The sequence below is a fragment of the Conger conger genome, chromosome 11 (assembly GCF_963514075.1).
Source record: "Conger conger chromosome 11, fConCon1.1, whole genome shotgun sequence".
NCBI classification, from domain to species: Eukaryota; Metazoa; Chordata; class Actinopteri; order Anguilliformes; family Congridae; genus Conger; species Conger conger.
The window spans coordinates 35,547,495-35,573,465 of record NC_083770.1 but is presented as its reverse complement, the minus strand read 5'-3'; the positions used below and the strand labels follow the sequence as shown (position 1 = coordinate 35,573,465).

General features: G+C 40.9%; 1 protein-coding gene across 1 annotated transcript; it reads left to right on the top strand.

Moving 5' to 3' along the window:
* The first annotated feature begins 1,226 nt into the window (after positions 1–1,226).
* On the top strand, positions 1,227–24,975 carry LOC133140752 (collagen alpha-1(III) chain-like). The gene is made up of 38 exons (XM_061260928.1): positions 1,227–1,243; positions 1,617–1,670; positions 1,758–1,811; positions 2,259–2,312; positions 2,900–2,953; positions 3,493–3,546; positions 3,810–3,854; positions 4,481–4,525; positions 5,324–5,431; positions 6,560–6,613; positions 6,785–6,838; positions 7,587–7,640; positions 7,945–8,052; positions 8,360–8,413; positions 8,789–8,896; positions 9,230–9,283; positions 9,796–9,849; positions 10,857–10,910; positions 11,415–11,468; positions 11,934–12,041; positions 12,474–12,527; positions 13,732–13,785; positions 14,129–14,182; positions 14,288–14,341; positions 14,463–14,516; positions 15,109–15,162; positions 15,426–15,479; positions 15,852–15,905; positions 17,718–17,771; positions 18,526–18,579; positions 18,830–18,847; positions 19,500–19,553; positions 21,137–21,199; positions 21,625–21,790; positions 22,264–22,370; positions 22,599–22,679; positions 22,769–22,960; positions 23,260–24,975. The coding sequence occupies exons 4-38, from the start codon at positions 2,265–2,267 to the stop codon at positions 23,416–23,418; spliced, it is 2,490 nt and encodes an 829-aa protein (XP_061116912.1). The 5' UTR covers positions 1,227–1,243; positions 1,617–1,670; positions 1,758–1,811; positions 2,259–2,264; the 3' UTR covers positions 23,419–24,975.
* The last annotated feature ends 996 nt before the right edge of the window (positions 24,976–25,971 follow it).

Below are 25,971 nucleotides of genomic sequence, written 5' to 3'. Positions count from 1 at the left end.
TGCTTTCCGGTTATCTCATTTAAACCCATACTCAACATATTTGTGCTTGTTAGTGTTCTTATGATTCTCTCTCCTCATCTCAGTCGCTTTGCCATAGCCTCTGAGAGTTGTTTTCTTTGTTTCATTGTGTTTTTTTCATCTTTGCCTGTAAATGTCCAGATTTGGAAACTAACAGTGGTTGTGATTGCAGTCATTGTGTTGCAGTACTCATGTGTCTTGCTCCTTGTATTCAGGGTCTTCCAGGACAGGAGGGTCTTGTTGGTATACCTGGAGTACCGGTAAGAAGGAAAAACGGGACTTTATCAGATCAGTTGCATTTCACTTAAGAAACACTGAATGAATGCATGCAAATGCTGAATTCCTGTATATGTGTGTATGTCTGTGTGTGTGTGTGTGTGTGTGTGTGTGTGTGTGTGTGTTTGTGTGCTTGTGTGTGTGTGTGCTTTTGTTGCAGGGTTTGAAAGGGCCACCTGGAACAGAAGGGGCAGAAGGAAAGCCTGGTACACAGGTTCCCATTCTACACCTTTTCATCTCATTGGTTCTTTTACTGTCACATGACCACATCTGACCCAGTCACATCGCAAGGGGGTGTATCACTCCACCTTGCCGTGTTTAGAAAGTGGATGTCGAAAATAATGTAAAATTAGGAATATGAAGGTAGCCCTCTTGTCCACTAGTATTCATATGTGTGTTTTAAGGTGGCATTAAATTCAAACTGGGGGTATTGTTGTAAATGAAGAATACCTCATCACCACCATTGTAAACATAGGCATGTGATTTATGTCTGTGTTTTTGTACATATTCCTTGATGAAAATAGCATTTTAAGTAACTTTATCCCTACCTTGTCTCCCAATTTGGAATGCCCAGGTGTATTAGTCTGCTTGTCCCATCAATACCAATTCTGGGGAGCTAAACTAGTATTCAATGAAATGCATATAGCCAGCCTGAGCTCTCTCACTGAATGTAGTTTGCTGCTTAATGTGCAGTTGGACTGCAATTTTTGTACAGCTGGTGTAGGCAAAAGCTTGGTCAACCACAACAGTCACTCCTGCACAATGAGGTGGGGAAAGGTGACATTGTAGTCAGTTTTTCTTGCTTTGCTATGTTGCTAGCCACCATTAACAGTGGAATATGTGTCTGATTGTGTGTGTGCATGCATGTGTGTGTGCATTGCTGACACCTGATCTGTTGTAACAGGGCACCGAAGGTTCAATCGGAAGCCTTGGCAATAAAGGTCCCAGAGTGGGTATCAACTTTATTTTATGCCGAATACCCTTTTTTTCCTGTCTCTTTTCATGAAATGCCCTGTCAACACAAGATCACAAAAGTATTTCACGGGCTTCACAGACTCAGTCTATCCAATCCAGCACTGATTTTGGTTAACCCTCATAAATCTGAATATTATATGGCCACCTTTATGCCATTAAATTAAATTGACCCCAACAGTTTGAATTGACACAATTATTATAATAGAAGCATTTTGACACTTTGTGTCCCCTTCTTATTTTCTCCCAAATTACTAGCCTTTTATCCATGAAATAAAAATTAAAATGGTTGTATATTTTATTTTATTTCATACAGCTACACTGAATAATCTCCTCCCCTCTCTCTCCAGGGATTACCAGGGCTTGTGGGAGAGCCAGGTGTTGGTGGAGCCCCAGGCACTTTGGTATGTTCTCTTTGTCGCGGTCCTTACCCGTTTCATTTCCTGTTTATCTTTCTCTGATTCTACTGATCATTCGTGGTGTGTGCACAGGGTCCCTCAGGACGAGTAGGGCAAGACGGCAGCCCTGGGCCAACTGGGAAAAGGGTGAGTCATCGATATTTTGTTCGTACACATACTTGTTTGTGCATGTGCCCCCTCGCATGTGTTTACTGTTTGCCACATGTGGCCATGTACTTATTACCTCAACGAAAATATATTCAGTATGAAAAAGCCAAGTTACTCGTACACAAACTGTATACTCTCTACAGGATCTGTACTGTATCTGTTAAAACAACTATGATGCCACTGATGGTGGCTAGTTGAAAAAACACAGGATCACATTACTTGAACAACAATTAGCGTTGTTTTGGGGTATAGTCTAGTTTCTGTGGAACATATTGATGAAAGCTTAGTTGTAACCCAGAATCATTTTGATATCAATAATTTGGTGTGCATTCAAATCTTAAGGAATAATTCATTTTAAACAGGCATCGGGAGTGTATGCTTTGTGTATGTGAGTAACTTATTTTCATTTCATCTCTCAATTCCCAGGGGTTCATGGGAAAGCCAGGCATGGTGGGCCCACAGGGCCCAGTAGGCATGTATGTAAGTGTTACCTGTACAGGTTTTACAGCCTGATCTCTCTCTAGCACACACACTTACACTGAAAAACATACACACGAACAGCATTAAGAAACTGGGAGTATCAAATTAAAACAGTTTGGAACGTCTTGAAAAAGAACAGAACCACTGGTGGACTCTGTACAGGTCAGCCAAGGGAGACAATCATGAGCTGTTAAAAAAAAACATAAAACAATGGCCAGCAGTCTCCCGAGAGCAGGGGTGAAAATAACACAAGCCACCATGCGCATAACACTTTGAGAACAGAATAATAGAGGTTACGCTGCAACATGCAAACCTCTGCAAGAATCAAAAGGCCAAATTAAAAATACAAGCAAACCAGAAGAGTTCTGGAACAAAGTTTTTGGGCATATGAGAGCAAAATAAACCTTTTTTACAGATACTATGGAAATTTGTATATGCGTGACATACACATGTGTGTATGTGTGTGGCTGTGTGTATGTATGTTCACACTCATTGAGACCAGCATATACATGCATACACACAATCACCTGTGTGTGCAAGCGTGAGTGTGTTTGTTCCCTGGTCTGATGTGTGTTTTGTCTTCCCAGGGCTATCCAGGAGCAGTGGGTATGCGTGGGAAGCCAGGGCACATGGGGCAAATGGTGAGGTGATTCTTTCATTCATCCTCTCTCATTCAATATTCATCTTTAATACCCTCTGCTGTCACTGAACATTCCATAGCTATTTCATAATTTAAAGGCCCACATGCATATTTTTTGTGTTTTTGAGCTTTTCGTATCATCCTGGAGCTTTCAATTTCTTTTCTATACTGATTCAAGTAAAACTATTTCTGTAGAAGTATTATTATAGTAAAACATCCCCTCCCCCACATGACATGATGGATGTTTTTGCATAATTATTGGATGGTGTTGCTAAATGTTCACACAGGGAGCTGACCACCTGAGGCAGAGGCAGAGGGGGAAGGAGTATTGGGCTCTGGGGGCAGGGTTCAGGACTTTTCATAAAGCTTACATCCTTGCTCTTTGTGAACGTTTTGTGGTCATTTCAGATACTAAAACCTGGAAGAGAACACTGATACATGTGGGCCTTTAATAGCAGACATGTTGGCTCTTGCCTGGGAGTGAGTTATCATATGGAGGTGGGTGGTGTCTATTAATGCAGTGTGATGCTCTGCCTGTAGGGAGAGCCAGGTGTGAGGGGCCTGCCTGGGCCCACAGGGAAATCTGGGGTACCAGTAAGTAACGTCACTGTTTTGCTTGTGTGCTCATATTCTCTTTACCAGTAATTTTCTTTAGTTGCAAATATTTTTCAAGGCTGCGTGTGTGTGTGTGTGTGTGTGTGTGTGTGGCATGTGTGAAATGTGCTTGTGTGTCCGTGTATGTGCATGTGTTATGTATTGCAATTAACCGTGTGCATGGAATTTTGGCTGTCACCATCTTTACAGTATGAGTAAGGGCTGTGTAATGTTTAAGTAGTGAACTTTCAGTTGTGTTGCAGGGTGCACAGGGGCCTCCAGGGGAAGGAGGCTTGTCTGGACCTCAGGTGAGAAGAGCAATTGCCCTCTGTGCAGTCAGACATACAGTAGCTCCATATTTTTCATGTACATCAAATATAAATTGTGTGATTTGAATGCCGGCTGAGTGCTGTTTACAAGACAAGTGACAGATGCAAAAGGACTGTAAATAGACTGTAGTGTTATGCTGTAACCTTGACAGAAATAGTGATCTAGCTAGCTAATTAAAATCCTTGCTGTTACCTTCAGTAATACATTCTTGGCAGAAGTTATTACTGTACATTGTGTACGGTGGGACAGAGTAATGAGGTGTCCCAGATTTCCTCTGTGCTCCAGCCCTTATTTAGCTCGCCTGCACTATTGACCTTCATGCCTTCTCTCCGCTAAAACCAACAAATAAGTTGGCCTCAACAAGTATTTTAGTCTTATATTCAGACTTAAAATCTTATTTCTATTACTTTTTTTAGCAAAAAAAAAATTTAATCGATCCTCATATAGCCACGATAAGGGCCGTACAGCTGTTTTGCCCTTGAGCAAGGCCCTTAACCCCACATTACTCCAGGGGGATTGTCTCCTGCTTAGTCTAATCAACTGTAAGTCACTTTGGATAAAACTGTCAGCTAAATAACTGTAATGTAATAATGTTCCATTTTAGGGTCGACAGGGACCACCAGGGGATAAAGGGATGCAAGGACCCAATGTGAGTATCAGAAATATACCCCCACGTAAGGCTGGTCAATAAAACAATCTCAGTATCGATCGTGAAAAAATGTGGCCCCCACATTGCATACGGTCATTATCTTGTGTCCAATTGTATCAATGCTTTCACGCAGAGAAGAACAATATCGGCCGCCAATCATGCTGCAGAATTAAGCCAGCATACACATACACAACCACACTTGTTGAGCAAGAAAATACACCTAGATGGAGGACAGTGTAGCCTCCATGGGTGAGGGAATTGTTGAAGCAGGTGCTGCATGATGAAGTAGAAATCACCCTACACAGTTGTGCACAATAAAGCTTTTTAATTGGTTTCTCAGCACATCGACAGAGACATGAATTTAAAATTGTTAGTTTTAAGACGATATTTTGTGTCAGATTTTAAATCTCCTGGCCTGATTCCTTCCACACTGTACCCAATTAGTTTCTTGTTCAGCTCCTCCGCGACATTAATCCAACTTTGAATTCAAAGTTGTCTACCCAATCACATGGTAATCAACTACGTGGTAGATGTCCATTGTTCTCGTTAATCTCATTGGCCATCTATCCTACAGAACCCAACTACAGTTCCATATATACGTATGAGTAAGATACATTTATGCTAAGAATGGACTGCCGATCTGCCCAGGGTGTATTCTTGCATTTTTGCCCAATGTATGCTGGGATAGGCTCCAGCCCCCCTGCGACCCTGTTAAGCGGGTTATGATAATGGATGGATGGATCTGAAAATGTTCTTGCATTAGGCCCAATGCTTTTTTGGGGCAACGCTTCATTGCAGGGTTCCCCAGGTCTCCCAGGTCCAATCGGTGGGATGGGGAAGCCGGGCCCTCCAGGCAGTCACGGGCCCCCAGGGCCACAGGGTCCAGACGGGACCCCAGGATTTCCAGTGAGTGTCTGTTTATTTTAATCTGCTGTACTCCCACTGCTTGTTCTGCCCTGCCTGTGAGACAAGCCCAGGAATACAACTGACACAGTGCAGGTGATGTATTTTTAGCTGAGGCACTTTACGCACTGAGCTTTCTTTGGCTCTCATTTTTAGCTGATTGTGAACGGTTTCCATGGTGATTCATCTCCAGACATGTAGTCAAAACGGCAGGCAGAGAGCTTAAAAAGAGAGCAAAAAAGATCATTTTAAACTATGTGCTAAAAATGTACCTCTCTTTAATCAAGAATTGTCTGGATTTCATGATTATGGGTGAGCACAAGGAATGGAAGCAACACTGTCAACACTGAGAAAGCCAAGTTGCTTATGCAAAGCAAACACTCTAATATTAACATCACAATTCCTTCTAAATCTGCCAAATTATTGAGATTGAAATGATGCCAGGCTACAACTAAACTTTAAAATTTCCAACTATAGTTTCTCAAAAAGTAAACAAGTCACATTCCAAAGCATTCCTGAATTAATTCAAGTAGCTTGCAGATCTGGGTTGAAATAGAATTGTTTTGGATTAGGCTTGCCTGGTGGATTTGAACAAATCACATGGTGATTTCATGTGGCTGTTATAAATAGGTCTGCATCCAGGGATTTGTACATCGCTTTTTATACATTTGTGAACTGTTGCCTAAAATGGGAGCCATCAGTGGAATTGACAGCTAGATAAAGTGACTGTCACTGGTAATTACCTAATGTGTTTTTTCTTACATAATCTTAATTTGCATTCACTGGCCATCTGAAGCAAGGACACAGAGGATGTATTATGCACTGTACTATCTGGATAGGTATGACAGCTACAGACATCAATTAGTCCAGATCATATAGCTTTAATGTGTTGTAGCACTATTACAGAAGGTGTTCTTTACTTACTGAGAATGTATTTGGTGATTCTATACCATGTCTTATAGTATATTTGCATTGTATATGAGGTTAATTCAGTCAATGACATTTGCTATTTCATAAACTATTGTAGGAAGAGGAAGGCATCCTTCCTTCTCCAGCTCACAATGTCTGTACCAAGCTAACTGTCATGATGAGTTAGGCAAATATCTTTGTGAAATGTCATATATTTTGCAGGGCAAACTGGGGATGGATGGATCCATGGGCCCAACTGGTGAGAAGGGTGACAAGGTGAGAGTGTGCAGGGTTGCCACAGGCGCAAGTTATGGGGATTTTAAAGTAAGCACAAACCTGAACGTAGTTGGTAAGATGCTGTGTATGTCAGATGTGGGTACATTCATATGTATTAATAAGAGTATGTTAAGTGTCATTAATTGTCTCTTATGTACTAATGTTCTCCAGGGAATGCTTGGACCTCCAGGAGATCACGGCCCCCCTGGGCTGGATGGTGAGCAGGTCAGTTGGGTTTCTTAAAGGGCACTCAAGAAACAATCCTCTGCATTCACGGTGTTCATAGAAAGTAGAACCTAATGTCTCTCATGACACTAGGTTCTACTTTCTATGAACAACTTCTACCATATCTTTAAATTATGAGCATACTGTGGGGTTGAATGGTCTTATTCCCTTGTCTGCCACCAGGAACACCATTAATTGAATGACATTTTTATTTTGTCCTCATAATTAATCTCCTTCACACCATTATATTTCTTAAGGCAAGTGATACCTTTTGATTGGTGATGTCACATGACCGACAACAATGGTATGCTGTTCAGAGTGGAACCGTCCACTCCAGAGTGTTTGAATTCCCCTGGATCATTTGTCGGCTAGTGATGGTAGTCAGCGTGGGTGTGTCTCGCCCTCTCCTCACGCTTCAGTGACTTCATCTGGCAGCTAGATGCCTGTGGTAGCTGGCTTTGCTAGCATTGGAGGAAGCTAGTGCTTAGTCTTCACCGTCAGGAATTGCTATGCTGTTTGGAGATGAGAAGGAGTCAGATTAGGATTGGCGATTGTCAGTGACAGCGCAGTAAGCTGCCACTCATAGGCTTTTGTTCTGGTAGTTTTCCAGCTGCTCTTTTGAATTGAATGTGTCGTACCTTCATGTCTTTGTGAAAAGCACAGACTGAAGTTCCTGGTAAAATGTAAATACACAATTTAAAATCTTATATGTGACATTGTTTGATATATTGTCCTTTTGTTTTTCCAGGGTCTTCCAGGTCTAGCTGGCATTGAGGGGCCAGCAGGGGATAAGGGAGAACTGGTAGGTTTAGGGGACAATGTGGGAATGATGGTATTCCATTTGATTATGTGAAGTCTAGTGGAGTGAACTCAGTCAGTTTGCTTGTGGTGTGTGAAAAAGTGAAAGTTTATGTTCCAGCAATGCGTATTCTGGTGGAATTAAACTAAGTTTATGGCCTGGATTCAGTTTCTTCACAAACATATTTTCAATCAGGACAGCAATCATGATAATTCTATTAACTCACCAAAGTGTGTTTGTGAAGAAAATGAAAATATTTGCATTGAATGTTAACTTAAGGACCCCGACTCTCTGTATTGCATGGCAGGGAGCCACAGGCCTCAGAGGCGACCTGGGACCCCAGGGGCCACCAGGAGAATTGGGGCCAGTGGGTGCCAAAGGGCTGCAGGGTGACCAAGGGCAGCAGGGCAAGGAGGTGAGAACTCCAACTCTTCCCATCAACTGGGCCACTGCTTTTGTGTCCTTGATCTTGATACTTAACCATGAATTACTTCAGTAATTATGTTCAGCTGAATAAATGGATTGCATAAACTGTTTAGTTTATTTATTTTATTTATATCTTTCTTTCCAGTATGTATATGCTGCTAAAAACTAAAATATCTCTGCAAGTCGCTCTGGATAAGTCTTTGCTAAATGGAGTAATGTAGTTTAATACTGAGAACCAACATGGATCTGTGGGTAACTGCATTCATCCTGTTTGACAAACAATATTTTTGTTGTAGGGTGACATAGGAGTTATTGGTGAAACTGGTGACCCAGGGCCAAAGGGGCAAAAGGTAAAAGACAAAGAGTTGCATGTATTAAGTATCTTAGCTTTACTCTAATGTGGGACCACCTCAGTTACAGACTTACTGTTCAACTGTTCAACTGAATGGCTATGAAATCGGTATCTGATGCAGGCACACTATCAAAGTTTTGAAAACCTTTTGTTTCAAACTACTACTGTGCAGACTTCTTCTCATTTTACACACTCCCAATTCTGTGCGTTCAACAACCATTTGATTGGGGGACATTTCAGGAACAAAGTTTGAATTCCAAATGAGGTATGACCCTATATGGCTATGGTTACTACACTTCTGCTCTGACTATAGACAAATATCTGTCTTGTCATGGAAATACATGTGGTGGTTGTGCATTGGGGTTGTTCGCAGGGGAATGTTGGCCCTCGTGGATTTCAGGGGCCTCCAGGGCCTTCGGGGGCCCTTGGGGAGAATGGCGGGAGAGGACCCAAAGGAGAGAACGGATATCTGGGAATGCTAGTGAGTATCTTATCTGTGTCACAACTGTGTCTTGTATGACATCATATTGTTAAGTAATTCAGTCATTTTGATCCATTTATGAGTGTAGTGCACTTACAGTGAGATAATGCATTTGGTTGGAATTTTGAAATTTGAAATATTGTTATTTTTGTAAATAACTGCTTTGACAAAACACACTGAAAATATTGTTCTCAATTCTCTACTGTACATTGTTGTGAGATATTAATGTTACTTTATAGAGCTGCATGAATGTTGGCTTGACTTTGTGGTACTAACGCAGGGGCTGTGAATGAAATGCCTCTGAATATCTGTGTTATGGTTATTTTTTGCCAGGGGCAGGTGGGATTATTGGGGAGAACTGGACCATCAGGCCTGCCAGGACTGGAGGTGGGTGTGCTTACATTTAGGCTAAGAGTACCCATAGTTTTCATAATGCATAAACTGGATTTTAGAGAGGAAGGGAATGGCATAAAAGAGAAGATGTGTGACTATGAAGGGGGAGGGAGAAAGTGACTATTAATAACAAATAATGAAGTCATTTTATTCTACTCCATTACCTCTGCCATTAAAGGAGATCTCACTGCAAACATGCATATCAATGATAAACTAATTTCGAGCTTATGTAAGACAGGGAAATCGTGGAAGAGATAGACATGATCATTTTCGCCCCGACATACAATATTTTATTATTTTTGATGTGCAGACTAGCTTATCAGGATTCATAATTGCAAATTAATTCCCTTTGGATTTGCAAGATCACACTTGACAGAGCACACAGGCAGAATGACGGGAGAGAGCCTTGAAGTCATTTTTGGAGCTCAAGGGCACAGGCAAGAACCCTTTTCACTCATGCATTTTTAGTCATTTATTAATTCATTCATTTATTGTTTTTCATTCAGGGTCTTCCTGGCCCCCCAGGACCACCTGGGCAAGATGGACCTCAGGGACAGAAGGTACAATACTAACTGAGAGACAGCCATCTCTGTCTGCCTTTCTTTTAAGGGCTGTTCTTTTTCTGTCTTATGAAAGAATATAATGCACAAAAGTTAGCCCTGATTCTGCTCAAGAAGTGAGTCATTTACAATGTCAAAAAGCCTTCATGGCAGCATCACAGAGTAATTGGTTCAAAACCAATGTAAACATTGTGCATGCCATCTTTTGTGCTTGTCCACAAAACAGATGACCCTTTGTGAAAATTGAACATGGTTCAAAATAGAAATCTTTCATTTGATATATTATTACATCATTGAGTCTGACACCACAAATAGCGTGACAATTCATCTATGTAACCAAAACATTAAGCTATTTGTTGTGTCAGACCCTATTATTTAATAATATATCAAATAAATGTTTTTCAAAGATTATTTTGGAGCACATCCAGCAGTCTTCTTATTCAGGAAATAAATCATCAGTTTAGGAAAACTATCAGTCCAGCATACAGATTTGTGTATCCAAGCACAATTTATTGGTTGTGCACGGCTGAAAGAGTAAACACTTTGTCTTCTTCAGGTTTGGTCAGCTGTCAAAGACCTTTAAAGGTTATTTTTTCTGTGCTATCAATGAATGCACTTTGGAGTAGTACTGAACTAAATAAATAAACAGGGTGATATTATTTGTTCCAGTTTGTTCTAATGGACTCATATTGAAAGTAAATACATTACTGGCCATTAGTTAGTTACAAAAACTCACAAACTGAGTTTTTTTATTTATTTTTTATGTAGGTTGTAAATGGATTACAAGATTTCTATTTCATTAATTTGTGCACCAAGAATTATCTGTACAGTAGTACATTACCAAAGTAAAATATTATTATTGTGTATGGCATTACAAAGCAAGCTCTTTTGCAGGGCATAGTTAATCATTAATAATAGTGTGGCTTGAACCTCCCGTTCTTCCTTGAACTCCAGTCATCGCTTCTGAGTGTTACCGTGGTACTGAGACATGCTGTTCTGTGTCCTAGGGGGAGGGAGGGCCCAGTGGTATGATTGGACAGTCTGGATCTCCAGGGCCTAAGGTATTGGTTCTCTCCAAGCCTGTCCCTGTCAGTCATTATACTGTTACTGGGGTAAAAATTATTATTGATCCATCACAATTAAGAAGAAATAGAACTGAACTGTCAAGCTGTAAACCATTTCATACTGAATGTGAAACTGTAAATGTTTGTCTGTAATTATGCTTGACACTAAAATGCAATCACTAAAATTAACCAAGTTATTGTCCTGAAACCATTTTTGAATGATCAGATAAATATTAGTCCATTTTTGTACATGTGTGAACTGTATTTATTGGCGTTATGTAAAGAATAAATATGTTCTGGGTTTTCATTATTCAGAGTTGATTAACCATCTGGTTAGGTAAGGACAGTGGATTATGTTCCATTGATGATTTACAGTCAATCCTCCCTCAGTAGGGTGCAGTACTTTAGGCTTAAAGGTCTACAAACACTGCTATTTTTGGCAAATTTAGGGAGCGGTTTTCTTGGCTCACTTTAAGTTCTGCTGTTATTTGTATATGACAGGGAGAGGCCGGGAAACAGGGACTCAAAGGCGACTCTGGGATATCAGGATCTTCTGTGAGTGCTTGTCCTGCTGTGTTACTGTGATCTGATTTATTTGTCCCACCAGTGGCTCTTCAGACCCCTTAGCCTACATCACTAATGGGATTCAGAGCACAATGAACCCCATGTACTGAATACATAAAGGACACTTAATTCACATGTAGAATACCAACTCACTTACATAAATAGTTGATTATTACTTGTATTATTACAGTGTTACTGTAGGTTCATGAAGTAATATGAAAATGTGTAGGCTACTTGTACCACCCAAACAAATGTGCTTAACTGCTGCTGTTACCATGCAGTATCTGTGTAACTTGTAATTTGTTATTACACACTCATGCATTTCGTTAATACAATATTGTAGAGCTGATGTAAGGCCAGCTTAATATAAAGTTTCATACATACCTGTTTTTAAATATGTAATAAAGATATTATAGGTGTTGGGAGTTTTTAAGAGTATGTACCGTCCTGCTCCAGGGCTCAGTTGGGCAAGATGGGCGCCAGGGAGTTGATGGCCCCAAGGGGTTCCGAGGGCTGGAGGGGTCAAAGGGTGACCCAGGAGAGAGTGGGGAGCCAGGAGTGGAGGTAGGTCTCTGTAGAACATCAGCATTGGCATCCCCACAGATGCAGGATACTCTGAATGGGCATATTCATCTCCAGTCCTGGAGGGCTACATTCTCTGCTGGTTTTTGGCATTCAGAACATAGGCTTGCTAAGTCATTTTGTTAAGGTTACATATTATTTTTTCACTTTGTGTTAAATAGGCTCGGCTTATGTGTTCTTGACAATATTGTGATAACTGTAATTATTAAATATCCTCGTCGTACGAAATAGGTACATGCCAGCATGTAATGACTGCATATACATACTTCTTCTATGTTAGCTGAGTCAGTTGGTAGTTGGTTTTGGACAACCATTTTACAGAGATGGGAGCTCTCAGTAACAGATCAGTCATTTTCGGGGCCTGGAGGTGAACATTTTTGGAAATCCCTCCTATAACCGTGGTGTCTCCTCCAGGGGCTAGATGGTCTGCCAGGAATCAAGGGGCCTCCAGGAATACCTGGATTAGAGGTAACTTCACCACACCTTCACCTGGCCAATCGCAACAACTGTGGCAAGGATTTGTACCACCAAACCACTATACCCCCAGAGCAGCTGTTCCTAATATCCAATGTTCCCTTCTTCTCCTGAGAGACCTTGGTGATCTTGGGCTCTGAAGTGGACACCTGCAGAAATCACATAAACTTTGCCATCTGTATTCCACATCCTTGTGCAGTAGTCTGTTGGCCTTGGCATGAGTTCTACAGGGCTTTCCAATTTGTTAAACAAGCAAGCACATTCATTGTTTTCCCAAGGGGAAATAAAAAAACATTTGTCTACTTGTCAGATGCACCCTTGGAGACTGTTTGTGTGGGCTAAACCAGCAGCAGGGGACTGATCACTGTTCTCTCTCCTTCATCAGCGCCCTGTGTGTTAGTTTAAATGCAGACACATCACATTTTCACCTTTTTGCCAGTCAAGCCCCTGTGTAAAAGCACCCTTGGGAGTCTGCCAATAAAATCTGTTCTACAAGCTCAAGCAGGAGCAGCTAATCATTATGCATTAGAGTGTTGTTAATGGGTGCAAAACAAAAACCTGATGATGGAAGTTCATAAAGGAAGGGGATAGAGCGAGGCCCTGAACTGTGAGCAGTTCAGTTGGAAACTTATGAGACACTCCCTGAGCAGAACATGTGTGGGCACATCTGAAATATTAACATTTTTATCATATATTAGTCAATGGCAGACTTGAGGTTTGCTTTACGGTTACATTAAAATTGCTCAATATAGTGATGTTAACTAAAGATAGTTGGCCAGCAGTATAATACTGGTTGTATTTTAACCAATTAGGTATTGGTTATTTTCCAGCAATCTATTCATCTAGCGAGCTTGACTAGCTATTTAGCTAACAGATGTTAAAAGCAAGCGAACAGATAGCCAGCAAAACTATGACTGAACAGGATTTACAATGTACTACTTATCTATCATGAACGTTCACCTATATATTTTTTATAATATTTGAACTACAATTTAGCCACTATATACAGCCACTATATTAAACTAGTAAGGAAATAATAATGTACCATGTCATACAAAAATCCCACAGTACATACTAAAGGAAGACACAACCCAAGTTGCCGGGCTAGCTTTAGCTAATGTTATCCAGCCACACATTTGTCAATGAAAAAACATCATACCTTACTATGCACATTCATACCTTTCCCCACAATTCACAGGGACCCCCAGGCGAGATAGGAGTGCAGGGCACTTCAGGACCACCAGGACCCCAGGTCAGTACTCAAGCAGTCTGATGCTCCCTACAGTTGTCATTGCAAACATTTGTTCTTTGTTTATTTCTTATATTTTTGAATGTGTGCTGCAAGGTGAAATGAAAGTCTGTGTATTGCCCATCAGCTTGCTAATGCTGTTTTCTAATATGCAAATGCTGTAATATTACATAAATAGAGAGTCTGTGCTCTGTAGGCCTGCTTTGCATTGGGTTTAGCAGTGGGTTAATATTTTTTCTGAAACAAGTCTGCTCATGTTTCACTGTGTGTCTGTGTGCATACATGTGTGGGCATACAGTTTGCTTCTGTGTGTATCTGTGTGTAATGGATGGTATCACTGTGACAGGGACCCAAAGGTCACCTAGGGTCTGAGGGGAGACAGGGGCTGAACGGTGAGAAGGTAAGAGCAAGCTTCAGGTATGACCTTAACAGCACAATTCATTCATCATTTCTCACTTTTTTCACTTCCTATAATGTCCTTCCTATAATGTTCTTGCATGTTCAGGGGGTCGATGGCAAGAGCGGTCAGCCAGGGAAAACAGGACGTGCTGGAAGGAAGGTAAGATCCCACCTCCCAAGGTGCCTTTTTTACAGTCAGCTCTGAAAGTACAGTACACCCCTCTCATGACGGAGACAGCAGGCCACTGTCTGCTGGGTCTCACCTGTTTCTCTTCTCACAGGGAAAACGAGGGAAAGCTGGAGGAAGGGGCTTAAGAGGACACAGAGGAGAAAAGGTCAGAGGTTAATAACGAAGTCAAAATTTTCCATGGGCATTCCGTTTCGGCTTTGTCTCACCTACATCTTTACTCACCTGAAATCCTTTGGTATCAGAGTCAGCCGTTAGCAAAATGGAGCACGTGCCACTGCTCCATTGTAGCTGGAATGTTGCATGTAAAAATTTTCAGACCTGTGTCATGAATTCACAATCACACTTAATCATTGTGGGTAAATCCAAATACAAAAGGAGCAAAATAATCTGTTCATAGTTAAACAAAATCTTCTGGAGGTCGGTAACAGAAGATGGGAAAGTTTTAGTCACAGCTAACCATGGGAACATATTACTAAATGTTCATGAAGGAGAGACCATAGGCTGTGGTACTATTATACACCACCAAGCATCAGAAATGAACACTGAGACATTGATTCAACCGTTATACATATGGATAGTCAACAGAGGAATATGTAAGTTGGAACTGAAAAACAATTACTGTACTTACACTATCGCTACAATCTCAGACCAAATATATTTATGTTACATCTTAAAAATGATTGTCGCTCTGTCTTTGGTGTTGTTAAATCTCTGTTTCTGTTCTGATGTTTGTACAGGGACAGAGGGGAGAGAAAGGAAATCAGGGCCGCCCAGGAAGGATAGGACCTTATGTGAGTTATGATTCATATGAATCCTCCCCACCAACCTTTACCACTTAAGCAACTGCAGGAGCAACAGTTTCAACTTGTCATGCTACCATTTTTGTTTTGAGAAATGTTTTGAGAAACTATATAGAACAGCATCAACTATTAATTTCATTAAGCTAAAGCATCTTTCCTTCTCTGTCACTCTGAATTCAATTGTATTCAAGGGGTGGTACATTAAACAGACATCATATCCACAATTGATTTGATTTTTATTTGCACTCTGACAGGGGAAGCGTGGCCATCGAGGTGAAAAGGGGGAGAATGGAGAGAGCGGTGTGAAGGTACTGTGTCATTTAGACTCTGATTGTTACTGAACTAAGGCAATGGCTAGTACCATTACAAGGGTGGTGGTGTTAGCGGAGGACACCAGCCAAAAAGACACGAGTGAAGGTTCGGTTACAGTTTATTGTGAAAATGGTACTAGGCATGAAATAAGATGAATAAGTAGCAGGAAACAAAGTCAATGACTTCATCTCAGCAGTGTATGAAGACATTACATTATACAGGCCTTCCTCAGGCCTGACTGTAATCTGTGTGTACAAGCCATGTGATATGGAAAGAATGGTCTGTCTGTTCTGGTGTTCTGTTTAATCCTTGTGTCTGTTTTGAAAGAAATCCTTCTCTGTAACCTCTGCCTCTCTCTCTCTCAACAGGGAGAAAATGGGCAGCCCGGGGCCCTGGGCCCATCTGGGGTAGCTGGGCCAAAGGTAATCTCACTCATCAAAACCCCCATTGAACAGCTACAGTTATGGACCAGTGCGCCACTCTGGCCTGCATTCAGTGAACATTGGTCCTTAACATTGACTTACAAACAGCTGTTAATCAAATCCAGGCTTTTATCCAGTACTAACTCCTCTTGAATGCAGTACCCATTTGAAAAATTTGATTATTTTTATTACAACAGTTTAATTGATGCGAAGTACTACTCTTACGTAGCTCCTCTTTGTGGGAAATCTTCAGCCTACTGAGTGAGTGACTGAGTGAGTGAGTAGAGTGAGTGAGTGAATGAGTGAGTGAGTGAGTGAGTGAGTGAGTGAGTGAGTGAGTGAGTGGAGTGAGTATAGATAGATAGATGTGAAAGAAAGAGGAAATGCTGAGGCAGATGTGATTAAACCCTCTCCCTGTAGTGAGTGCAGACATATACAGAGACCCTAATCTACTACGCATGCTCCAGGTACCTGCTTTACTATGGACTACAATGGGGCAGGTGTTTACAGTCTATGGGCATCAGATGATGGCAGTCACTGGTTTCTGGTTCTACTGAAAACCAATGGAGAGGCTGGGTTTTACTACTTGCCTGAAAAGCATTACTCTACTCACAAACAAGCAAGCCACTTAATCTAGGTTTATGGCATTCAGTTTACTTTCGTGCTTAAGTTTTTCAACAGAAAAAAAGCCACCCCGTGGTAGGGTTGCAAGGGCTTAATGCTGGTGAAGGAAGAATCTATTTTTACCAGGTACCGCAAGATGAGGGTGACTGCAACACCCTCTGCCGTTACAGTTCTTGCCCACACACGTGCAAGTGAGCACATATCCCATGTACTGAAAAACCTCCACTGGCTTCCAGTGTCATCAAGGATAGAGTTCAAGGTCATTTTACTGCCCTACAAGACTTATCTGGTCTTGCACTCCATCACCTCACTGAGCTCCTGAATCCCTATACTCCCAGTCGCCCTCTTCCCTCCTCCAGTTCTGGTACACTTGCTGTACCTTTCACCAAACTCCATTTTATGGGTGACAGGGCTTTTAGTGCTGTACCCTTCACCAAACTCCATTTTATGGGTGACAGGGCTTTAGTGCTGTACCCCCCACCACACTCCATTCTATGGGTGACAGGGCCTTTAGCTGCCCCAGGCTCTGGAATGACCTTCCTGAGTGCATTTGGACTTCTAACTCCATCCAGTCTTTTAACACACAGTTCAAATTCTGTTTAGGAAAGCCTATGACACTAATCATCACAATGCATGTTACTATCCTCCCTTCAGGTTCCTTGTAACCATTGTTTTTATTGCTTGCTCTGTTTATTTTTTGCTATTTGTGTTTTGCTTCTTGTATTTTTCTAAATGTACTTATTTACTTGTTTAATGGTTGTACTGTGCAGTGCTTTGAGCTTGGGAAAAGCGCTTCACAAATAAAAATGTTTTTTATTTTTGTTATTATTCTTATTATTAACAACAGCTGATTGCAATTGGAGATGTTAAATATCCTCCAGATACACAGCTAAATGTTCAGGTTTCTAACAGGACTTTTTCCCCACATTTTGTGGAGACGAGATTACTGAACATCTGTTGGCTCGGTCAACGTCCTCTTTTCCTAGTATGACAGGTTGAGAGGAAGTATCTCCAAATTCAAATTACCTGTGTACATCTTTGGCCAGTAGCAAAGAGAGACTTTCGTTTTAATTGTTCAATTTTCAACACCTGTTAAATCAGCTTAATGTTGTTTTGTGGTGGAATTTCCCTTTAAGACAGTAAGACAGTGACGGTCCTTAGCATCTTGAGAGTTTCTGTGTGTTTCAGGGGAATCAGGGGCCTGTGGGAGAGAAGGGAAGAGACGGACTAAAAGGAGAGCAGGTAATACAACACTGTCCATCAGTCCATCATCATATGTTAGAATTAAGGTTAGGGATAGAATTAGCGTTTGGTTTTGGGTTATGGCTAGAATTGGGGTTAGGTTTAGAGTTAAAATTATGATTATGGTTTGGAAAAAGGTAAGCTTTAGGGCCATGGTAAGCTTCTTGTTATGTTTGAGTGAGGGAAAAAGTTAAGCCATGAGTTAGTCCTTGACTTGGAAGCCCAAAATGTTTTTTGTTTTTTTTGCTATTGCGGCCTAACCAAATAGCCAAAGGTTAAAGTCTCTTCACCGTGGTTACAGTATGCACCTGCTGAAACCACACACATTCGCTTTCACTTCTGCAGTGTATAAAAGGAGACAGCTGTATATAGAGCTGATAGTGCCTAACCAAATCATCTGTATTTTCCAAACTGATTATAAGTTTGCATAATTGCATAATTCAATAGTTATCTGTCAAATATTTTTTGGTTAAAATTTTAATTTTATGTTGTCATTTAAACTGGATTTGTGTGTGTGCATGCGTGTATATACATATATAGTACGTACATATGTATTTGCATACATGTTTGTACATTTGCGTTTTTTTATGCTTGTGTGCGTTGTGTGTATGTATCACAATATTTCCACATGTGTGTGAATGTAAGTATATACATATGTACTTACCTACATGTTTATGCATGTGCATTTCTGTGTGTCTGTGTGTTGGTGTCGCTGTGTGATTATCTGTGTTTGTCTTTTTGTGTGCATCCTCAGGGAAAGATTGGTCCTCCAGGACCAATGGGGGCTGCAGGCCTGCCAGGATTGCATGTAAGTTCTTCCTGCAACCCCCTTCTTTTCTGAAATTCAATTATCTGTTTCTGTATTGAAGCTGGGATTTCATGAAATCCTTTAGCAAAGAGAGAATTACTCCCCCCCCCCCCCCAGGTACAAGTGGGTCAGAGTATGTAGGTGGCATGAAAATAAATTAACATGAGAGTCTGGGTCAAAGACCTGGGTCAAAGACCTGTTGAAATCTTGACCTGCAAAATTGTAATTTATTTTTCTTTTTTTTGCACAGGGGCTGTTTGGAGAGAAGGTAGGCTGCCCAGTCTTTCAGTGAATAATACTGAACAGCATGGAGAAGCCTCTTATATGCAGTAGCTCTAATTCAACATCAAACAACAATGCATGTTGCTTTTGGTATACTGCAAAAAGATGAAGTGCTGCGAAAAAAGACAGACCAATACAGGCTAAATGTAGGCCAGTTGCTAAGCAGCTAAGTCAACCACAGCCTAGGAAGTTAGTTGAAGCAGGGACACATCTATTTAGTCCATTAATGTGCTCTGCAGAGCTCGTCTAGCTGGGGAGAAGGTCACCTGATTAAATTAGCACATAAAATAGGACAGGAAAGGGGAAGTGGATGCATATTCCCACTTAACTAAGATGACCTTTGAAACCTGAAGACAACAAAATAATTAATGAAAAACTTGATTCATTTGACCCATGATTCTAAAAAATGCTTAATCAGTCCTAAAATCTGCAACTTGCCATTGTCTTAATATTAGAACTATTCAAGCAGCAATAGGATACATGCAGTATATGGTACAATAGATTGTTATTCCATATTAATAGCCTGCTTTATGCTTTTGTCTGTTTTGAATTCATATTCAGGATGGTGATTCATGTGTGTCTAGGGGAGAGTGTGGGATTAATTCTGGAGGAATTATGTAAATATATCTGACTCACAGGGGTTGATGGGATTTGCTGGACTTCCAGGACCTCCCGGAGCGAAAGGCTTGCCCGTGAGTAAATATGACCTTAATCACACTGAACTGCTTCGGAAATGGCTATGCAGAATGGCTTTGCTGTCCTGTCACTGATATATCAAAAGTCCCATCTCGCCCCATCTCTCTATGAAATATCATTAATGTACCTGTTTCAGACACATTTTAGTAGGTGATTTACATGCTTTTCACTGTCCTGCATAATTTATATCAACTGTATTTTGTATTTAATATGAAAAGGGGGTGGACTCTCCATGATTTGCGATAGTTCTGAAGATTCTGTTTTATTTTCATTTTAATATGATATTTATAATATGAATTTTATAATAGGATCTAGATCTGGTCTGAAAGACAGCTTTGAGTGCAGTGGTTCTCAAGCAAGTGCATGACTCACTTAGCATGAACAAATTATCAAATACATGTTGTCAAAACATCTGCTTTTTCTCTACAATGCATTGTATTATTAAGGCTAACTGAACTGGAATGAAGGTTCATGGAAAGATATATTCTAAGTTTCAAATGCATCTCCTATCCCAGGTCAACTGCTGTCGTACCAACAGTTTGGAACTACTGTTCTGAAGAAAACCAATTTCAGACAGTGGAACAGTAGATAACAAAATGTGGGGAAATACAGTAAAAACAACCGATAATTAATTTGATTTATTCCATCGCAGTCTGCAGACTCATCTCTTCACGCTGTACCTTAAATGGTAAATGGTTGGCATTTATATAGCGCCTTTATCCAAAGTGCTGTACAATTGATGCTTCTCATTCATCCATTCATACTCACATTCACGGCGATTGGCTGCCATGCAAGGCACCGACCAGCTCGTCAGGAGCAATTGGGGGTTCGGTGTCTTGCTCAGGGACACTTCGACACAGCCCGGACGGGGGTTTGAACCAGCAACCCTCCGACGGCCAGACGACTGCTCTTACTGCCTGAGCCATGTCGCCCCATAACTCCTTTGCGGGAGTCCCATAATCTAGCGTCACTTGTTTTTCTCCAATTTTTAGCCCCTTATATTTTTTTACTTTAATCTCGGTCTATAAATTGTATTTGCTGTGGTACTGTAGTTCCTCAAGTTGTAGTTGTCTTGGTATGGTAGTTCCAGACTTGGCCTATCTGCCTTGTATACCTGGCATATGTTCATGGCCTTACAAACAATCATATATGAATTGCACCTTTTTTGTATGACCTTGCTGTGCACTGTTTTGTACGTCGCTTTGGATAAAAGCATTTGCTAAATGTCATGTCATTTTGCTGGACTCACTGAATTCATGAGAAGTACGCACCTCTAGTATGAGAGGCTGCATTTTGTGCATTTCCAATCCTGTATTTAAACCCTTCTATAGCTTTTTGTGGGTGGACAGTTCATCTCGTGGGATCATCTGTATGAAAGAGAGAAGGGCTCTCATTTCAAAATGGAGCACAAAGAGAAAGAGCTGGTGTGGATAGGATGTTGTCTGCGGTAGGCAGGGAGCACAGGGACAGATGATAGATTGAGGATTAAATATGTGGGTGAAGAACAGAGCGGGGAAATGTTGTGTGATCAACACAACCCCCCTGGAGTTTCATTTCATATGCTGTTTGTTCATTTCAGGGGCCACCCGGACCCCCGGGACCACCAGGGATCTCTTTGAACCTCACCCTGACGCAATTGAAGGCAAGCCATTCCTCTCCTCTCAAATGGAAATCTTGATATTTGTATTGATATATTGATATTTATACTTCTAAATAATACTTGGTCTAAACATATTTATTGAATAATTATATGTTGAGAAGTCTTCTCTGTGCTCCAATAATGTATAAATATAGCAAAAAATTGTTTATGTTCAAACATATTTTTATTGTTCTAGTTTTCATGACATATGAGAGTATTGTTGGTACAACGTTAATCACTCCATCTTGCTAATGACATTGAGGGAATGTGCAGTATTTTCAGACCAGTATTTCAGGATAAAGTAAAGGGGAGGGGATGATTCAACCAGCACCAATATGTTACACTCCCCTGGTGAAACGAATTAGCGCCCCAATGTAACTTCAAGCAGGCTATAATATGTATTCTGTGGCCTGCCTCTCCTTTCCCAGGACCTGATTTATGTGTCGGACAAGCCCAATTATGTCCTGATCCAGACTGTGCTAGACTCCCTCCACCAGGACCTGAGGCTGTTTCTGGATCCTCCCGACGGCACCAAGGAGCACCCAGCTACAACCTGCCTGGAGCTCTGGCTCTGCCAGCCAAACTTCACCAGCGGTCAGAAGCACACTAATCACACCAGTGCTCTCTCTTTTCGGGCAATACTCTAGAGACAATACACAGGCAGCTTCAGAGGCTGTGCAAACTCTGCAGATGTCGAGCGAGCCACTAGTTGATTGGCTTGGCTTATTCTCATTGTTTAATTGGCCTTACATTCTGAAATATCCCCAATGCGTACATTTTTCAAGTCAAATGTGCTTCACCATTTAACTTTAACCCTTTTGAGGGGCCAGAGAATTTAGTTTGCAGACTTGCCAACATTTTCTCAATGAGTGTTTTTATTTTCTTCCTGAAAATGTCAGCAGCAAAATATAGTTTGACAACCTGATTATGAAAGACATCATACATAAGAACCTTGATTGAACCAGCGAGAATAAAGAGAATAGAATATGTTCTCGCTCAGGGAATAAGCTGTCAGGTAGTATGAGGTTGAATTTTCTGTAGATGGATGACTGGTTGTGTTGTTCCAGGGTTCTATTACATCGACCCTAACCAGGGCAGTCCAGCCGATGCTCTCCTGGCCTATTGTGACTTCACTGCTGGTGGGCGGACATGTCTGTCTCCCAGTCTGGCCCAGGTATCCTCCTTTCGCCTCTGCATGCCTTCCTACCATCTCACTGGAACTACACTAATGGAAAAATATGGTGCCCAGATTAGCCTATGCCTCCTGTTTTCTGAAAGTTGTATTTGAAAACTTATATCTTGTCGTGATTGTGTCCAGTTTTTGCAGTTTATTACGTAAAGAACAAGTTAATAAAAAAGTCAGTGCTGGTTGCGACGTTGTCCCTATCCTCACTTCCCACAGGTGCCAATTAAAGCATGGATGAAGGATTCTGGGACAGGAAACTCATTCCACTGGCTGAGCACTCTGGACGGGGGCTTTCAGGTGGGCCAGAAAGCGGCCTGAATGTCTCGGCTTTGCTTCTCACTCTGAATACTTTTTTGTAAAGCTCTCTCCTCTCTTACACCTCCTAGCTGCCCCAGTTTGAGTACCTAGGAGCCAGTGTGGTCCAGCTCAGGTTTCTGCGGCTTAGCAGCAGCTTTGTCACCCAGAACGTAACATACTCCTGCGCCTATGGTCACCAGCAAGGCCAGAGGGAGAGAGAAGTCAAATTTCTGGCAGACACACGAAGACAGAGTTACCTGGGTACATTGAAAGACTGTGTAGTAAGTTTTCTGACTTTTTTTTTTTCTCATTTTCAAAACTAAAGTGTATTGTCTTATGACAAAAATGTATTTATGTGTGTTCAACTCATTTACTAATTGCTAAAAATAAGCAGTAATTTAAATACCGTTAATAAAGATAATATTTAGATTAGGTTTAGATTAGAATTTAGCATAGAGAGAATAGATAATTACCTAAGATAAATTGATGAACTTTCCGTTTGAGTAATAAAATAATCTTACAGTAATTATGTCTGTGAGATGACTTCGTGATCACAAATACTTTTTCATTCATGGTTTAGCTGTTTGAGGCAGCAGTGCCTTCTGGGGCGCGGGAGTCCGTGTTCCAGTTTGAAAGCAAGGAGCTGGACCTGCTCCCTCTCAGAGACCTGGCAGTGTTCGGCAGCAGAGACCTCACGCAGGAGTTCGGTTTCACCGTGGGACCAGTCTGTTTCAGTTAGAAGGGGCCCCTGCTCTCAGGACGCTCAAGGGGAGCCAAACCATACAGAGCACTTTCCAGTGGGGGCCCTCCCTCAAAAAAAGAGGACAATGGGAACTTCTCATCTTTCATAATCTTTTGTTGTTTCTGTTAGTCACTGAGAGAGAGGCAGCAGCATCAACGAGACAAGGAATCTCTTTTTGCTATTGAGCAGACTTGCCAGCAGAGGACAGCTCCATTTCCTTTAATTTATGAGACTCAACGAGAGAGATGACATTTCCATTTCTACAGGACTATCTTTTAATATTGTTTACAGAGACTTGTGTTGAAAAGGTGCTAATTTATATGTGTTGTTTTTTATATAATGGTACTTTATCCGTATCCAGGTTTTATAACAGTTGTAGATGCTGTAAATTATGTTTTTGCTGACATATAAACATGTAAACTTCAGGTATGTTCAAGACCAAGAGAACTGTGGTGTGTATGGTACACTTTATGTGCACAGCTTTAACAATGTGTTCCAAATTGGGGATGCAGCTAATGTTCTCTAAAAATGTGCTTACTAAGCACTGTCTTATTACCTCTGAACATCTTTGAGAAACCCATTTCCCAGGTGTGTTTAGTTCCCCAACCCATCTCTGTGTGGAAACTGACTTTTACCCCTGAGCGCAGCTGTTCAAACAGATCCGCAATACTCTTAAGTATAGGGATGGACTGTATGCATGCATAATCCCTCCCTACATCTGATAACTATCATCCAAACTATACTGCTTAAGTCATGGAATGAAAAGTCCTCATTGACCACATTAATATTTCTGTATCAGACTTGCCAAGCATTGGAGCTGACACATGTGCACATGCTCTGTGTTTCAGCATTGCTGCACAATCCTTTTACACTTATCTTAAAAAAAACTAGTATCCAAACTTGCTCAGAAAAAATAGTATAAATTTGTTGAAAAAGTAACCCTTATCGCATAAACACAAGATGCCATTACCTTCCCCAATAGAGAAATAGAAAATATCTGTACTTGAACTGTGGAGAGCTTTGTGGTAAAATATTTCTCATGCATACAGTACCTCCATGTACCTACTGACATATTTGTGATTTAAAGGTTCACAGTACAGGTCAGAATGAATTGCTGTCTTTGTGCCATTAAGTGCACACCATATCCATACAGAATCACCATCAGGTTTAAGGGAAGAAAACGTCATATTCCATGAATGGGCTCCTCTATCAAACATGGAGATCATCTGGCCATTACAATAAGTGGTGATTGTCATTTTTTGTTTTCCTCAAATACCAAATGCTGGCAAACTGTTTCTTGCAAGATGAGAGATCTTATTATTTGATGCATGCAGCTTGCCTTAAAGAATGAAGGTAATTTAAGTGTGGTTGCCTTAGCTGGCTGAGACAAATCAGTGGTGCTCTTCATAAAGCAAACCTTGTTTTTTTGTTTATTTTTTGTTGAATTTGCATCAGTGTGGTTGTAATGTTGTAAATTATGTTTAAATGATATGCTGGCCATTTTAAGTCTATAATATGAGAGTTGTATCTTGGATTCAAAACAGTTGAATAGTTCAATAAACAACAATATAATCTGGATTTATTCTATACTGGTAACAATGTCACATTCTAATTCACACTATCCATAGTTCAGTACTATTCATCAGTGTATGTGGAAAAATCACCTGTCATAGACAGTTTAGCTGCCAAAATATAAATGTATTAAACAAAGCACCCACTCTCAAAACAAAAACCAGATTGCCAAAACCAAACATGGGAGCAAGGTCTGTTAGATCATATGGAAACATCTACCAAAATGAAAGATCTTCCTTAACTCGCTTAAAAGAGGTGCGTTTTCCATGACACTTGCTTCCGGCCTAGGCTAGTTTAAAGGTGCATCCTGTCCCATTAATTACATTACATTAATGGCATTTGGCAGACGCTCTTATCCAGAGCAACGTACAACAAAATGCAAAGTGCATACCCATACCAGGGATAAGTACGCTGAAAGACCCTAGAGGGAAGTACAATTTCAACTGTCCCAAAACAATTTGTATCAAAATACAGGCAAAAACGTGGTTGGGAAAAAGGAAAAACTACAAAGGGAGATACAGTAGGCATTGCAGCTAGTGGCATACATCAGAGCTGAAAGCAGCAACACTGTCATTTTACACTGGCATGATAAAGGGCCTGCTACAGGGGCCACCAATCTTTATTAATCAGCGCTCTGCTCCAATAGAAAGAACACACATACAGTACATATAAGATTAAAAACTCACAGTGGAGTTTTATCAGTGGAGTAGACAGAGTAGAAAACCTGTACAAATCCTTTTTAGAAACCAACCATTCCAGGAAAATGATCAAATTGGGAATGGGAAAAATGATAGCTTCAATCTCTGCACTGCGTACAGGTTTATCCTATACCCACAATATTGCCAAGATGGGTGACGGTAGTCTTACCAAACTGACTTTGCTATGCTCATTGTAAGATTTGCTGAAGATGAATGGGAAAAGAGCTCAGTGTTCCAATCCAGGGAAGAGCTGGTTAAACAGTCGCAGGAAGGTGGTCGG

Excerpts from the sequence above, each read along its gene's own strand:
- LOC133140752 (XM_061260928.1), top strand. The coding sequence starts at position 2,265 with ATGGGAAAGCCAGGCATGGTGGGCCCACAGGGCCCAGTAGGCATGTAT. Across the intron at positions 3,547-3,809 it reads CAGGGAAATCTGGGGTACCA|GGTGCACAGGGGCCTCCAGG; the intron begins GTAAGTAACGTC and ends GTTGTGTTGCAG. Across the intron at positions 14,517-15,108 it reads GAGGACACAGAGGAGAAAAG|GGACAGAGGGGAGAGAAAGG; the intron begins GTCAGAGGTTAA and ends ATGTTTGTACAG.